This window comes from Typopeltis vanoorti, chromosome 3 (assembly GCF_054136105.1).
Source record: "Typopeltis vanoorti isolate ZY-2024b chromosome 3, IOZ_Tvanoo_1.0, whole genome shotgun sequence".
Taxonomy (NCBI): domain Eukaryota; kingdom Metazoa; phylum Arthropoda; class Arachnida; order Uropygi; family Thelyphonidae; genus Typopeltis; species Typopeltis vanoorti.
The window spans coordinates 138781502-138797351 of NC_143551.1; the positions used below are offsets into that span (position 1 = coordinate 138781502).

At 37.2% G+C, this 15850-nt stretch overlaps 1 protein-coding gene across 2 annotated transcripts in view; it reads right to left on the bottom strand.

Annotated features, from left to right (window-relative positions):
• Positions 1-3816: 3816 nt before the first annotated feature.
• The window catches only part of LOC150108600 (metaxin-1-like), a 132144-nt gene continuing 120110 nt past the window's right edge, over positions 3817-15850 (bottom strand). For both annotated transcript variants that reach the window (XM_090416047.1, XM_090416048.1), the window contains exon 9: positions 3817-4579. In XM_090416047.1, coding sequence (XP_090272173.1) covers positions 4553-4579 — 27 coding nt within the window. In that variant the 3' untranslated portion in view covers positions 3817-4552. The remainder of the gene's footprint in view (positions 4580-15850) is intronic.

A 15850-nucleotide genomic window follows, 5' to 3' on the forward strand; every position in this document is an offset into this window, starting at 1 on the left:
GCACTTACACTGTTGTTTTCAAATTTTCCACTATTTGTTCATTAATATTAATGATTTATGACATACACCAAAATACTTTTTATCTTTAAGCTGCTTTAAAGTTCCTTTAATTTATTCTAATAGGATTTAACATAATTATCACTTCATCAAAGAATTTTAATCTTTCATGGGGATATCACAGCTAAGAAGACCAACAGTCTTGTAAAGTTATATCTACCAATACAACATGGTAAGCTATTGGCTCGAATATCTTTTTTTTTGAAAAAGTGTAAGAACGCCCACTGATTCCAGCCTTTGGTGGAATTCAAAAATAGAACTTTCTCATGCAATTCTTGGAATTTCTAATTTAGTTATATGCATTTCAAAAGAAATCAGAAAATTTGGCTTATCAAAAGCTTGAGCTTCATTTCAACAATAAACCTGAAAAGCTTCAAAAACACTTCCTACTTCTAACTTCCTTATGCCACTAATGGCTCAGTTAAGTAAGTTTGAGCGCGGTTAGTAGTTGGAAGGGGACCAATCGTTCGATGCTGTTGCACACTCTCCCTCGATGAGTCTTTGGACTCCCTGGAGGTGTCAAATAATAATAATAATAATAATAATAATAGTAAATAGGTTGTTAATCTCTCTAATCAGCCTCTAACACAGGATGAACTTAAATTCAGCCTAAGGACATAAGTTTGCAAACAGTTCCAAAACATTTCCTGTACTTATTTTTTCTAGATAATATTGAAAGCAACACCTGTTGTTTTTCCTATGAAGACAAAATCTACACTTCAAATTTGCTAAAGTTATCTACAGTTGTTGTAAGACATGAAAGCTTAATATTCCGCTCTCTTTCTCTCTCAGGATTCAAATCACTCCATAGAAGAATAACAAAAATTCCACCGTTACAAGAGGAGCAGATAAAGGCAAGGTTGCAAATGTTCTATACTATACTGCAAAAAAACATAAAACATGTTCTCTTACAAGATTGCAATACCTATTATTATTATTATATATTATGTGATACCTCCAAGGATTCATCATGGGGAGGGAATTCTATTCCATTCCGCAGCTTAATCCTGCATATACTATACAACACCATCTATCACCAACAGTATATTTTGTCTGTAAATTGCATGTGTTCTCTTTCTATGTTGGCATTAGCAAGGAAAACCAAGACAACAGTCACCTTAATGAGTCCAATATCTTACTGGATAATGCAACTCTACTGATCTGAATACTGTTCAAAACTTAGAACTTATATCAGAATTTATGATCTGCTTATAATTGCTAAATTCATTGTAAAATTATGATTTACAGTTAAATGGCCCATAGAGGGCCATTTAACTGTAAACCTTTTTAGAACATTAGTTCTGTGTCAGTGACAAGCTGAATTGTTTCTAATATTTTAGTATAGCACCCATGACACAGTTATAATTTGTGCTCTGACAATGCTAGCAAAAAACCAGTGAAATATTAGTAAGTTCAATAAATTAATTGATTTTTTCATCTCTTGTTGTTTATATCATGAAGCACTAATATGAATAATCAATAACACCTTAGTCTTTCAGCATGTATGTTTATAATGCAGTCACTGGGTGCAAAAAAAGTTGCATTACAATTTATGTAACACAAATTTTATAAAGCAAATAAAGATGCATATGCATATTGTGTATATAACTTGTAATCAGTTGAAATTGCATTTGAAATTTTCTATACCATTAAGACAGTTCACAAATGCTAATTTTATAAATAAAATTCCAACAAAAAATCTACAACTAATATGATACATGAGTATAAACTTGTGAAAATGCACCCACCAGATGCAGAAGTTCCCATGGGCAATGTCTGCACATGTGGACACAGCGACAACATGAATGTGTTAAAGGTTGTTTTATAAATCCTGGTAAAAATTAGGTGAGTGAAAAAAATGTCATAAGTTTGTGTTGATACAAAATTAGTAATGAAATCTTAATTGTTCAGAACTGTAATAGCATACTGCATACTATGAGGGAATGCTTGAGAAATTATAATGGCTAAGAATAATTTACTTCTCTGATTAGTTTTGTAATTTATTATTAATAATAATAATAATAATAATAATAATAATAATAAAATTAAAAAAGTAAAATCTAAAAATATCAAAATATGAAAATTACTCACATTCAACATTTAAGCAATAAAAATAAGATCCAATGGTATCACAATTGTGAGACCATTGGATCTTATAGGTCTTTTTTAAAAGCCATACGAGATAGGTTCCAAAAGTTTCCAGCTTGACATATAAAATTTGTGCACAGTTTAAAATGGCACATGTGACAGACAACACCTTCTATGGGGAGGTTAGTGACCAGTTTCAACTCTCTATTTGCATCATTCAGTTGGAGGCACTAGTTTGATTAACATGTGGCATGCTAAGTGGCTGTAATGTTAAAAATTGAGTTCCATGCTGTGATAAAGTTTTTCACCAAAGAAGGGCTTTTTTCCAAGTGCTATCAAACACTGATTGGATGGTGTTTATGAGGAAGCTTCTCCTTCATATTCCACTGGGAAGGAATGGACTAAATAGTTTTGCCTAAGAAGAGAGAGAGAGAGAGCATCGAAGATAATCAACATGATGGTTGGCCAATGGAAGTGATGACTGAGGAAAATGCCTCTCTTGTTAAGGAGGAACTGCTCAATGACAGATGGTTGAAGCTCAAAGAAATCTCAGCAAGGTTGGGGCTTTCTATAACACATCTTCACATCATTCACAAGAAGCTTCACACGACGAAGGTCAGTGCAAGGTGGGTGCTCCGATTTTTCTCTTCAATTCAGAAGGCGCATCGTGTGACCTGTTCTCACATGATTTTAGAGCTTTGCCAAGGGAATCCAGAGAGAAGTGCTGGAATCCATTATCACTGGGGATGAAACCATGGTCCTTTTATTATGATCCTCTTTCCAAAAGGGAATCCATGGAGTGGCACAAAGCAGGCAAAGCACTGCCGAGAAAAGTCAAGGTCACTCAGTCCACCAAAGAAGATCATGGCAACAATCTTTTGGGATTGCTGGGAAATTCTCTCGACTGACTTCATGGAAAGGAATACCGTGAATGCAGAATTTTATGTTTCACTCAAACTATGCAATGCCATAAAGAAGAAGAGACGAGGATTGCTGAGCCATGGTGTTTGCCTGCTTCACGACATTGCTCCATTCCATATGCCTATTGTTGCAAAGGCTGCATTGAAGGACTGTGGCTTCCAGGCAATCGAACACCCACTCTACAGTCCAGATCTAGCACCAAGCAACTACTATCTCTTCTTGAAACTGAAGAAAGACCTTCAAGGAAGAAAATTTGCACATGATAATGAGGTGAAAGATGCAGTTTTAGGCCATTTTGCAGACAGAAGTACAGACTATTTTGTCAAGGACACAGAAATGTTAATTCAAAGATGTGAAAAGTGACACAGTTGTTTTCTTTCTATCACCTCTAAAAGTTAGCCAGGCTAGTAACTTATGAAACTACCCTTGTATATCCTAAAGTTAAATATGCAGATCTTCAATTTTTTATGTGATATAAATTTTTTAAACTTATTATTAAAGGATTTTTATATGAGTTTTCAAATGCAATTTTTCAGTATCCTAGATGTGTCGATTCAAAGGAATAGTTAGTTTATTATTATGTACTGATTCCTTTAGAATAGTGATGATGCTATGCATCTTGGCTGGGAGCGCTTTGAGAATTTATTACAGCAAGTCAGTTTATGATAAAAGCTTTTGCAATAATGAGAGTTGATTGTATTAGTGACATTTTACAATCTACTGGTTGATGGATGAAAAGGCTGACACTGGTTATTATTCATTACGGTTCGTTTATTGGTAAGCATTAGCAATATGCCACAACAGGACAAAATAAACTAAAAATATGTTAAGTCAAATGGATTCAAACCAGTATCTTCAGAGCACAGGATATTTAATAAATACATACATGCACACACAGGGCATTCTCTTCCACACAGGATCACTGGAAGAAAAAAAAATCTATATAGAAACTATTACCAATCATAAAGACTACTCAGGTTAGCAGTAGCTGAAGCACTTGATTTCAACTTAACTGCATTAAGTTAGTTACCCAAAATATAGTAGATTAATTTTAAAAATCCTTAGTCCCACAACCTAGGCTATTCGGTCTTTGGCCAAAGTGGCCACCTGTGGGTTTTGATTCATCTTTGTTACAATTTCATTATTTTTATTACATACCTGGTTGTGTGATGTGTCATAATAACAGATAGCTATTATGTATATTCTGCTTAATAATAATAATAATAATAATAATAAAATCAGGCAGTTTTAATGATGTATTATGCTCTGAAGATGCAAGTTTGAATCTAGTGAAACATCAGCTGACTTAAATAATTTTAGAGTAGTCTAACCTTTTGTAGTGTTTAATTAATTAAAAAAAAAAACATAACGAACTAACAGTCTGACTTGTCACTTAGAACAAAATATATTATCAATTATAAACACTGTATAATATCAGACCTCCAAAACACATACTCTTCAAAAACCTCCTTAGTTTATTTCCATTTTAATCTTCATCTTCTACAATTTCTACCTGGGAATAAGAGAAACAAAAATAAGGGCTAATCATAAAAGGACAAACTGTAAAAGCTATAATTTTTAAACCAATATTTCATGATCTAAACATGAAATATTTGCACACAATCATCTGTGTTAATTTATCTTACATAAGAAAAACATTTTTTTACTATCAAAATATAAGAATAAAATCTTTTATAATCGCACATATGAAACAGTCTGCATTTTTTATAAACAAAATAAATTTCTTGTTGTTGTTTCTTTTGTTCTTTTGCGATAGAAGTTTTTATGACAAACAATCTATAAATAATAAATATATATTATCTAAAAACAATATTGAAGTACATTATATTTCTCTTTGTTTTATACTTCAAGTGATAATCAACGGTACCAATCAAGGGGCATTATTTTATAGTTCTATATATTTATATGCGATTACCAAAAGTGAATTCTTATTTGTAAAATGGTAGTAATAACAGTAAGTATAATATTTTATTTAACAAATCACTTTGTTAGGTTACTGTATGAGTTTGTCACTTAATATATTTGAAAAAAAAATTATTTTTCTTTTTAAAAAAAAAAATAAAAAAGTAAACAAGAAGAACAAGGGGCTCGCAAATTTCAGAAAAATTTAACAAAGGGCTCAGCCGAACCCCTTATAGCTCACCACTGGTTATATACATATATATATGATGACTACTACTATTAACTCGGGGTTGGGATATGTTCATTTTTAATATTAACTGACTTAAAACCCGAGAATTATAACAAAATGAGATTTATTTGAAAACGCAACATGTTTCGTCGACATTGACTTCATCAGGCGTTAAGAACATAGAAAGATATTAAAATACACTGAAAATAACATTGAGACACTCTAAAGCTATACAATTATAAAGTTATAATATTCGACTGTGAATTACAGTTATTATGAACTTGAGCTATAGTCCGTGTTAAAGTTCTATTGTTGTACACACGCACAAGTGTACAACAATAGAACTTTAACACGGACTATAGCTCAAGTTCATAATAACTGTAATTCACAGTCGAATATTATAACTTTATAATTGTATAGCTTTAGAGTGTCTCAATGTTATTTTCAGTGTCTTTTAATATCTTTCTATGTTCTTAACGCCTGATGAAGTCAATGTTGATGAAACATGTTGCGTTTTCAAATAAATCTCATTTTGTTATAATTCTCGGGTTTTAAGTCAGTTAATATTAAAAATGAATATATATATATATTGTGTATACATATATATATGTGTATATGCGCACGCACACACACACACACACACACATTGATTGATTGATTGAGTCTGGTCATTAAGCTGAATAACTTAATATTAGCCAAATTTAAAGATAATGTAATGATATTACTGCAAATTGATGTGGTCTGATGGTAGATATGCTGAGAAAAGTCTGAGATGGCATATTCCAGAGAAAACTAAACTGCACATACACATACTTCACAGAAAAGGCCCTCATTTGACTTTTATCACTTTCCACCCTTCTAAACATACTTGTTATCAGTGTGCAATAATGAGCAGGGAATTCTGAATCATTCTTTCATCACTCCATGTTACTGGTGGATTCACTAATGTACACCACATTAGTTTGTCCCAAAGGAGTTCTACACACAGTTCCATTCTCAGCCTAATAAGGGTAAGAATAAACCTGTGTGTAGCCACTCCAGTATCTCCAAATCATTCTCCTCATACCATATCACATCAGCACCTGCATTATGAAATGATGCATTATTATGTCAAAAGAAACATGGGTCTAATAAATTAAGGGGATAAAAATCCCTTATTGTTTTTCAGCCAGTATGTGAAACTGTAAGATCGAAAACTACGATCTAAGCGTTTCATGCCGACAAACTATCCGCGAATCCAAGCATAAGTGACCACTTGATAGTACCCCCCAAGGCAACTCGATGCCAAGGTGGAGCAAGCTCCCTCACTATTCTTGATATTTTCTCATAATGTAAAAACACACAGCTTCTAGGAAATGTAAATTAGCTGTATACAGTACAGAATTAGCTAAATTAGCTGTATACAGACAGTGTTCAAATCAATTTTAACTTATGGATCTGAGAGCTGGGTTACAAATAAAACACTTCACCAAAGACTAGAGACTGCAAATATGAGAGTCCTGAGAAAGATTAAGGGCATGAACAGATGACATCAATGACGATATCATATTAAAAACGAGGACATTAGGAAGGAACTTGACATTGTTAGCATCCAGAAATGTGTTAGCAGAGCTAATCTCAGGTGGTATGGTCACTCAAACAGAATGGGAGAGGAAAGATTAGCAAAACAAGTGTTCTCTGCCAGGTTGGCAGGAAAAAGAACAAGATATAGATGGATTGATACAGTAAAAAGTGACTTAGAAGACAGAAATATGATATGATAATGTTGGAGCCCCTTGACAGGTAACAAGATGATTTGGAAGAAAATTGTTGATAGGAAGTTAGCAACGATGTAAGTTTTTCAAGTAGTACTATCATATCCTGTACCCCCCTTGAGGTACATGTCAGGAATTTGTTGATGATGATTACCCTTTTCTTCAAATTTTCTCAAAATGTTGCTATATGCCTGATGTAATTTATTTCCAAATCTGTTGTTCAGATCTCCAACAGGGACCAGTTTCTAGTTTCGTTATGTCAACTTCCTGTTCTAATGACTCAAAAAATTCTTCTACTTCTTCCTTAGAATAATATCTTGTGGGACCACAGGCACAAATATGTTTCATTGTCCATTTCTCCATTTTGAAGTTTGTCCACATAACTCTACTTGAAACTCCTCTCTTCCAATCAAGAAGGCAATGTTCATGTTTGGTGTTGAATGTTATCACTACTCCATCCTTACCTTGATTATTATTGCCTGCATATAACATCCTAGGCTTATTATTTAGTAAGATCTCACCTGTTTTTATCTTCTTTGTCTCAGTAATGCAAATATGTCCACTTGGTACTTTTCTAATTCTTCTGCAAGTTCAATTTCCTTTCTTAATACTCCTTATAGTGATGGTTCCTATCTTCTGTTCTTCTGACATTGGATTTCTTCTTCCAGATGTTTAGATGGAGCTTGTTCCAGTAGCTGACTTTCACTGTTTGCCCTGGTAACATAATGAAAACAATGGGGGCCAAGTATAACTGAGAGATGCCCCAGCCAGCATGAAATCTCATAATGTTTGTCACCATCTGCATTTGTGGTTTAAGCTAACAGAGAAAACAATTTGGCTAAGTCCCAAATTGCCAGCCCATCCCCATTCATTCAGTACCCAGTAGATACCTACTAATGAATGGGGTACATCATGTAAATGAGAGGATTGGATATTAGGGCAGAAGCCCCAGTCAGTTCTCAGAATTCCCGAAAGGAGATCTCCTCCCAATTATTTAGCTTTGACCCTTAAGCAATCCCTATAACAAAAATCTATATTTAAATTTTGTAGATCTGGAAAAGGCATATGACAAAGTGACAAGAGGAAAGCTGTTCAAGATGATACAGGTATATGATGCAAATGGGATATTATATTGAGCAATATTTAGTTCTATATTTGAGCTGTAAGTCAGCAGATTAAACTGAAAGAGGTACAGCAAGAAGGTTTAATGTTAAATAATGTGTTCTACAAGGGTGCACATTATCTCCACTGCTATTTATTATCAATATGGATCACATACTGAAGGAAAGTAGTATTAAACCTAATATTAAAATGTTAACCTCAGCTATCTACTTTATGTAGATGGTGTTATACTTCTATATAAATCCCGTACAACTGTGCAAGATTTCCTGACTAAATTGAATGACTATTGTAATAAATTTGTCATGAAAATCAGTAATAAAAAGACAAAGACAAGTAAAATAGGCAGAAACTTTGAAAACATCAAGTGTATACTGAATAGAGATCCTATAGAGCAAGTCATTTTAGCTATTTAGGCATAAATAGATGGCAAATTAAATATGAAATAGACAACAGAATTAGCAAAGCTAGTATGGTATAGGAAGTCAGCTGAATAAATTTATATAATGAGAAAGAAATTAAGTAAACACTAAACTAGGTGTATACAAGACAGTTTTCAAACCAATTTTAACGTATGGATTTGACAGCTAGGTTAGAAATTCAACACTTGATCAAAGACTGAAGAACAGATGGCATCAATGGTAGTATCATATTAATAATGAGGATATTATAAAACAACTTGACATTATTAGCTTTCAGGAAATGAATTAGCAGAGCCAATCTCAACCTAACAAAACAAGTGTTCCTTACCACATTGGCAGGGAAAAGATATGGAGCAATGCCAAGATAAGATAGATTGACACAAGACAGAATTATAAGATCTGATAATATTCGAGTCTTGAGCAGATAATAGATTAATTTGGAGAAAATTGTCAATTGGAAGTTAGTAATGATGTAATTTTTTCATATAGTACTATCAAAATATCCTGTACATCTCCTGAGAGTACATGTCAGGAATTTGATAATGATGAATCAAACTGAACAGATTTAGGAGTAGTTACATTTATATTTGGATACCTAGTAGAGTTCATATCAGTGCCACATAGATATGTTTATGTGGAAGGTCAAAAGTAACTGTCAGTACAGTGGACCAGTTTTACCAGGAAGAGATGATGAAGATAACCTTAATTTTAATCAACAAAACTTATTTTCTTATTATAAACATGCCAGAGAAAATAATAGTTCTATAACTTGCTCAATCTGATTTTGTATCATCTTGACTCCACCCTTCCAATTTAGCCTAGATTTAGCCCCCCCCCCCCACCTCTATCACCAGTATTAAATATCAGTACCTTTCCAATTCTTTCTGGTGTAATAAACTCAAGCATAAATATTTCATCATCATAACACTTACGGGTATAGACCATATTGATCTGTTCCGGTCTCATCATCCATCCAATATCCTTTTATCAGGTCTACCCTGCCTTCTCTTTCAATTGGCTTATATTTTAGTATTTGTTTAAGATAATATCAATTAATAATCCCTGAGAAAATTATTAATTTTCTCAGCCCCACCACTAGGATACCTATAGTCATGCTAGTCACCTTGACATAGAGAAATCAACGAAATCCAAACCAGACAGAAAACATGGAAAATGACAACAAACTGCAAACTTAAGGAACTTTGGGAAAAAGAAAAACTTTATGAAATATGCTACATGGAACATTAGAAGTATAGCACATAAAAAAGAAGAATTAGATAAAATTTTAAATGACGAAAATATAGAAATTGCAGTTCTTACAGAAACAAAAAAGAAACTTAAATGAACAAAAGAAACAGCTAACTACAATATCATATACAGTGGAGTGGACAAACAAATACATGCAAAAGCTGGTGTAATGATTTCGATCCATAAATCAATTAAAGCAAAAATAACTCATTATACATACTGGAATGTTAGAAGTACGATTAAAATTAAATAAAGAAAAATTAACAGTTGCTGAAGTGTATGCCCCGAAGAAGGAAAAAAGAAGAAAATGATTACTTTTACAAAGAGTTACAAGGAATATATGAAAAATTAAATAAAACAGATCATATAATTATAGCCAGATGTAGAAAGTATTTTTAACTTGGGTATAGTTATGCTAAAGATACCAAGCAATTTTTAAGCTGGTTTTACTCCATTTTTTCCAAGTAAGCAAACAGACAATGTCAAGTTTGCGCCTGCAATTTATGCAAGACTAGCTGATCCCACAGGTAGTGCAAGACCAAGGCAACTCGTGGTAAAAGTGGAGCAAGCTCTGATCACTAATCTTAATATTTACCCTTAATGCCAAAACACATCTCCAAGAAGGGGATGTATGATGTTTTGTATTAAAGGCAAGGGTCCACTACCCAGACCGGTTTCGACCTTTATTGAGGTCGAATGGAAGTTCATGCCTTTCATCACTGGCCTCATTAGATTTAAAAAAGTTGTGCTGAGAGTCAGCTTGATAGTGAGAGAGGAGGAGAAAGATAGAGTGGATAGCAGTAGATAGTTAAAAGAGGCCTCAGTCGATCTACTCGGCCTGACTTAAATGTCAGCACCAAGCAGATCTCCGACATTATCTCCCTCCATCCATTCTTTTCAGCTTTCCCCGGTCAGTCACCTCTTCAGGTGTCTGCCCGAGGAAAGTGGGGAAAAACAAATGAAAGAAGCACCACATGAAAAAGAGGAACTGGAAAATAACCTTTAAAATTACATATAACACTTTGTAAGAAACTAGGAAAATTCTGAAATTTCAACCGGAATGACCAGTTTAATACTGAGAAGAGCGGGGGCAGAGCCTGGCCTGGGTGATGCAGCCCACAAGGAGCTGCACCGCCTCGGTGTAAGCCTTCGCAGCCCAGGTTCTCAGGATACCCCCCTCCTGTGTGGAATAGACATTGACCTTTTTTACAACAAAAATTCTAATCTGAAAGAGGACAAAAAGAAGAAAAAACAAACCAGATCCCCCCCCCCCCTCTGGCAGATCGATACTAGGAGTCGACTGACTTGTTAGGCGAGGTTTAAATCCTCCTGCTGTCTATTGTTGTGGGTTTTAATGATGAGATCTGCTAATTTGTCTCCACGGACGTGGTTTAGCATGTAGAGGCCTCTGTGCAGTGCTAGTTCCACGTCGTCCTCTGCATCGATAAGACCAATGATCTTTTCAGGAGTAATTTCATCTATATTATCGACAAACACGTCGTTCCATTCTGCACTGACGACTCTTGGCCCATTTTGTCCTGTGAGTATCAGTTGAATGTCTCAGAATGTTTCTATTGCTTTTCGTAGTCTCGCCTCCTCCTTGGGGAAATCTTTTAAGAGATGCAATATAGGTGCATTGGCCTTTGCGTGAGGGAACTTTGTGGGTTCTGAAGTTGACTTTATTTTTCCAAATTCAGCTGGTTTTGGTTTTTTTATATTTACTTCTTCAGGGCTGGCTGGCCTCTTTTGTGTGCTTTCTGCATTGTTGATTTCCATATCTACTGCCTCCGTGTCTTCGTCTATTGTGACTGCAGTGATAGTTCCTTTTTGTTGGTGCTGCTGGTTATTTTCGGTTGCTACATTTGTAGTGGCGGTTTGCTCGGTGGCTGGTTCTTTCTGCCTTTTGTCTTTTCTGCTTGTAGGTTTCTCTATTGGTGTATTCGGCAGTGTTTCAGACGTGGCGGCATGATTCTTTCTTGTTGTTCCCTCATGCGTGGCCTTCAGGGTAGGGAACTCATTCTGTTCTGCGTCAATGATATTTTTGGCTGTTGCTTCCGTGTTGGGCATAATACTGCCTCACAATTTTTCGGCCAGGTTTCTGTCCGGACAGGTGTCCACCTTATGGCCGTTAGTGCCGCATTTTAGGCATGCTGACTGGCACCGTGCTACTGTATGGCCCGCTGTTAGGCAGTTCTTGCATATTAACTTCGGGCACTGGGCCCCTAGATGAGTGAGGGCGCCGCATCTAAAGCATTGCCTCTTTACTCCCGGGTAACTCACCATTACCCTGGCCGATCCTATCCTGACGAAATTCGGAATTTCCGCCTTCATCATGACGGAAAAGGTGACTTCACCAGATTTCCATTGTGGGATCTCAGCGTCCGTGCCAACTTCGATATCCCGAACAGCTCCCCATTTCGAGAAGACTTTAGTTATGATGTCATTGTCTTCTTCTAAGTATTCAAGCGGAAAATGATCTATTCTTACTCTTTTGACAAAGCTTCCTACCACAAAAGGTTGAAAAATTTTTGCCTCGCACCCGACTCCTTTCAGAAGTTTTTCTCTAGTAGCAGCGTCTTTGCATACAACTTGAAACCTTCCCCCCCCCATAAGGGGCGAAACCGGAAATATTGTCTGCCCTGACGCAGTCAATAATAGCCCTCGCAAACGTCCTCTGGTGAATACCAGTATCTATTTCGAACCCGAGGGTTCTTACCCTTGGTAAAACCGAAGACATTATTTAACGAAAGAAAGGAAGAAGACTTTCCAAGGACAGTCTATTCCTATAACATAGCGGAATGCCGTGTATAGGCCTAAAAAAAAAAACCACAAAAAGAACAAAGGAATCTTACCAAGGCAGGACTTCAATCGGAGCTCTCTTTTCAGTTCTCCTAAACTGTTGCTGGAATACGCTGGAACAGGTTTGAAGAAGGACTGGAACATGGAGCTTTCTCTCAGGGCCGCTGAAAAAGGTCTCATCAGTGGGAGCCAGGCTAGAAATACCAAGATTTAGTAATGCAGAGCTTGTAAGTATTTTACCAAAACAAGTTACCATAAGGTGTTATAACCTTATTAAATAAAAATCTCAGGAGGAGATATAGATGTAGAAAGTATTTTTAACTTGGGTATAGTTATGTTAAAGATACCAAGCAATTTTTAAGCTGGTTTTATTCCATTTTTTCCAAGTAAGCAAACAGACAATGTCAAGTTTGCACCTGCAATTTATGCAAGACTAGCTGATCCCACAGGTAGTGCAAGACCAAGGCAACTCGTGGTAAAAGTGGAGCAAGCCTGGCTCCCACTGATGAGACCTCAATAAAGGTCGAAACCGGTCTGGGTAGTGGCCCCTTGCCTTTAATACAAAACATCATACATCCCCTTCTTGGAGATGTGTTTTCGCATTAAGGGTAAATATTAAGATTAGTGATCAGAGCTTGCTCCACTTTTACCACGAGTTGCCTTGGTCTTGCACTACCTGTGGGATCAGCTAGTCTTGCATAAATTGCAGGCGCAAACTTGACATTGTCTGTTTGCTTACTTGGAAAAAATGGAGTAAAACCAGCTTAAAAATTGCTTGGTATCTTTAACATAACTATACCCAAGTTAAAAATACTTTCTACATCTATATCTCCTCCTGAGATTTTTATTTAATAAGGTTATAACACCTTATGGTAACTTGTTTTGGTAAAATACTTACAAGCTCTGCATTACTAAATCTTGGTATTTCTAGCCTGGCTCCCACTGATGAGACCTGACATCGACAGAACGCAGCGGATTCCAGCGACAGTTCCAAAGGACCCCCGAGAAAGCTCCAGCCAAAGGTGGACGTTTACCTCTCAAGAAGATCCAGTTTCAACGGCCCGAAAAGAGAGCTCCATGCTCAGATTCCACAGTAGTACCCCAGCTTTGGTAAGACCTTTTTTCTTTTTATTGCCTGCTTTATCGGTCTATTCTGGTATCGCTTTGTTTGCGGCGAGGAACGCCCAACGTTCCTCGATTTTTCCCTCCCTTACATCCCCTTTCTACAGACAGTCAGGAATTTCTGTAACCATGTCGCATTTTTTGCCTAGAACTAGGACGCTCGGTATCGAGCTCACGAAGCCCGTAGATCAGCAGGCATTAGCAAGAGCTCTAATCGAAACAGTAGGGGCTGAAAATATATACGGTTTTATACCTTACGGGAACAATAGATTCCAAATAGTGGTCAAAAACGAACAAACAAAAAATAAATTATTAGAGGGTTTCATTTGTTGTGGACAAACAATCAGACCGTTTCTAATAGGGAGCCTACGCAAAACGCTAAAAATAACCAGGTTTCCACTAGAATACCTAGAGAACAAACCTGATGTCAAAAAATTCTTTAGTCAATGGGGGGAAATTCATGAGATTAAAGCAATTGAGCATGCAGACTATAAAGGATGGAAAACAGGAGACGTCGAAATCCAGATTGAAATGAAAAAAGAAGTCCCCAACTTCGTTTTTTTGGGGTGAACGAGGGCAATGATCAACTACCCAGGTGTGAAAAGAAGGTGCTTTAGATGTAACTCGGAGGAACACCTTGGGGCAGATTGCCCTCGAATACAATGCAGAAATTGCAAAGCATCAAAACATAAAATAGAAAGCTGTACGGAACCTTGTCTGAAGTGTGGGGATCTGACCCACAAAGTGGACACATGCCCAAACAGGACACTCTCAGAAGCAACTGGAGGGACCATAACACCGATTAGGGCTACACCCATCGGGAAGCCTGAGACAGTAGCAAGGAGCGATTTTCCGGAGCTCTGCCAACAGGCTGAAAAGGGAGCATCAACGGAAAGCACAACCTCCACAAAAACCCAAAAGATACCCAAGGCAAGTCGCCACACGCAGGACAATATCGCCAGCATCAAAGTGGCAAACCATGAAACGTGCAGGAAAGAGGAAGAAGTCACACCCAGCACCCCAACAAAGCGCACAAGAGAAATGGAATCAAAAGAAAAGAAAAAAGCGAAACAAAGCAGCCTGATGTCATTGGAGGACGAGACAGAGTATACTCATACTACAGGTCGACGTCAAACAATAGGCACAAAGCCCCTCGACAATGACGTAACAATGCTAGAGAGCCTATCCCCAGTAAGGGATCAACCGGCAGAACCACAAGTCCACGAAATGGACTCTGAAGACGAAGGGGAGAGGGACTCCTCAAACAGGCTCGTCATTGACTCAGGTGCTGAAAGTGCAACCAGCACCAACGATGAACCAGAACTGGCCTGCATAGAACAACCAACAGATAACGCCCCACCCACCCACCCCCTCATACTAACACCAACATGGAAGTTAAAATCGCAACCTTAAACACTAACGGACTATGCAACCCCTTTGCGCAAAGCACTGTCTGGAGGCTAATGTTAACACACAAAATCAATATCCTCCTGATACAAGAAACCCATTTCTATAAGCACTGGGACGTGGAGAACTTCTCGAGAAGCTATCCGGTCACCAGCTACTGGTGCTTCGGGGACGCTCACTCGTGAGGGGTGGGGATACTAATTCTCCCCCCAATTGCGGGGGGGGGGGGTCTTCAACGTCCAAAAAGACGCCACAGGACGCCTAGTAACGGTGGACTGGAAGTACGGTGGCCGTACCATCCGACATGCTGCAGTTTACGCCCCGAACAATCCATACCACAGAATTGGTCTCTTCTCTGCCCTTGAAAACTATCTCCTGGGAGCAGAACACCTAATAGTTGCAGGAGACTGGAACTGTGTGGAAGACACACGTCTAGACAAAATCGGTGGGAATCCAAACACCAGAACTGGCGGCACTGCCGCTTTAAAACGATGCTGTATTAATTTTGATCTCGTCGATATCTTGAGGCGGAATAATCCCTCCAAAGTAGAAACTACGTGGTGCCGCGGCCAGATAGCGACAAGACTAGACAGGGTGTATGTGTCCCAAAACTTGGAACAATATGTTCAGAGGATACGTCACACCGCAGTGCACAACATGACAACTGACCACAAAATGGTCATACTCAAAATCACGCTCCCGGAGGTTATGGAAACAGCCAGAGGGCCTTGGAGGCTTCCTCCCACCTTTCCCAGTCTTTT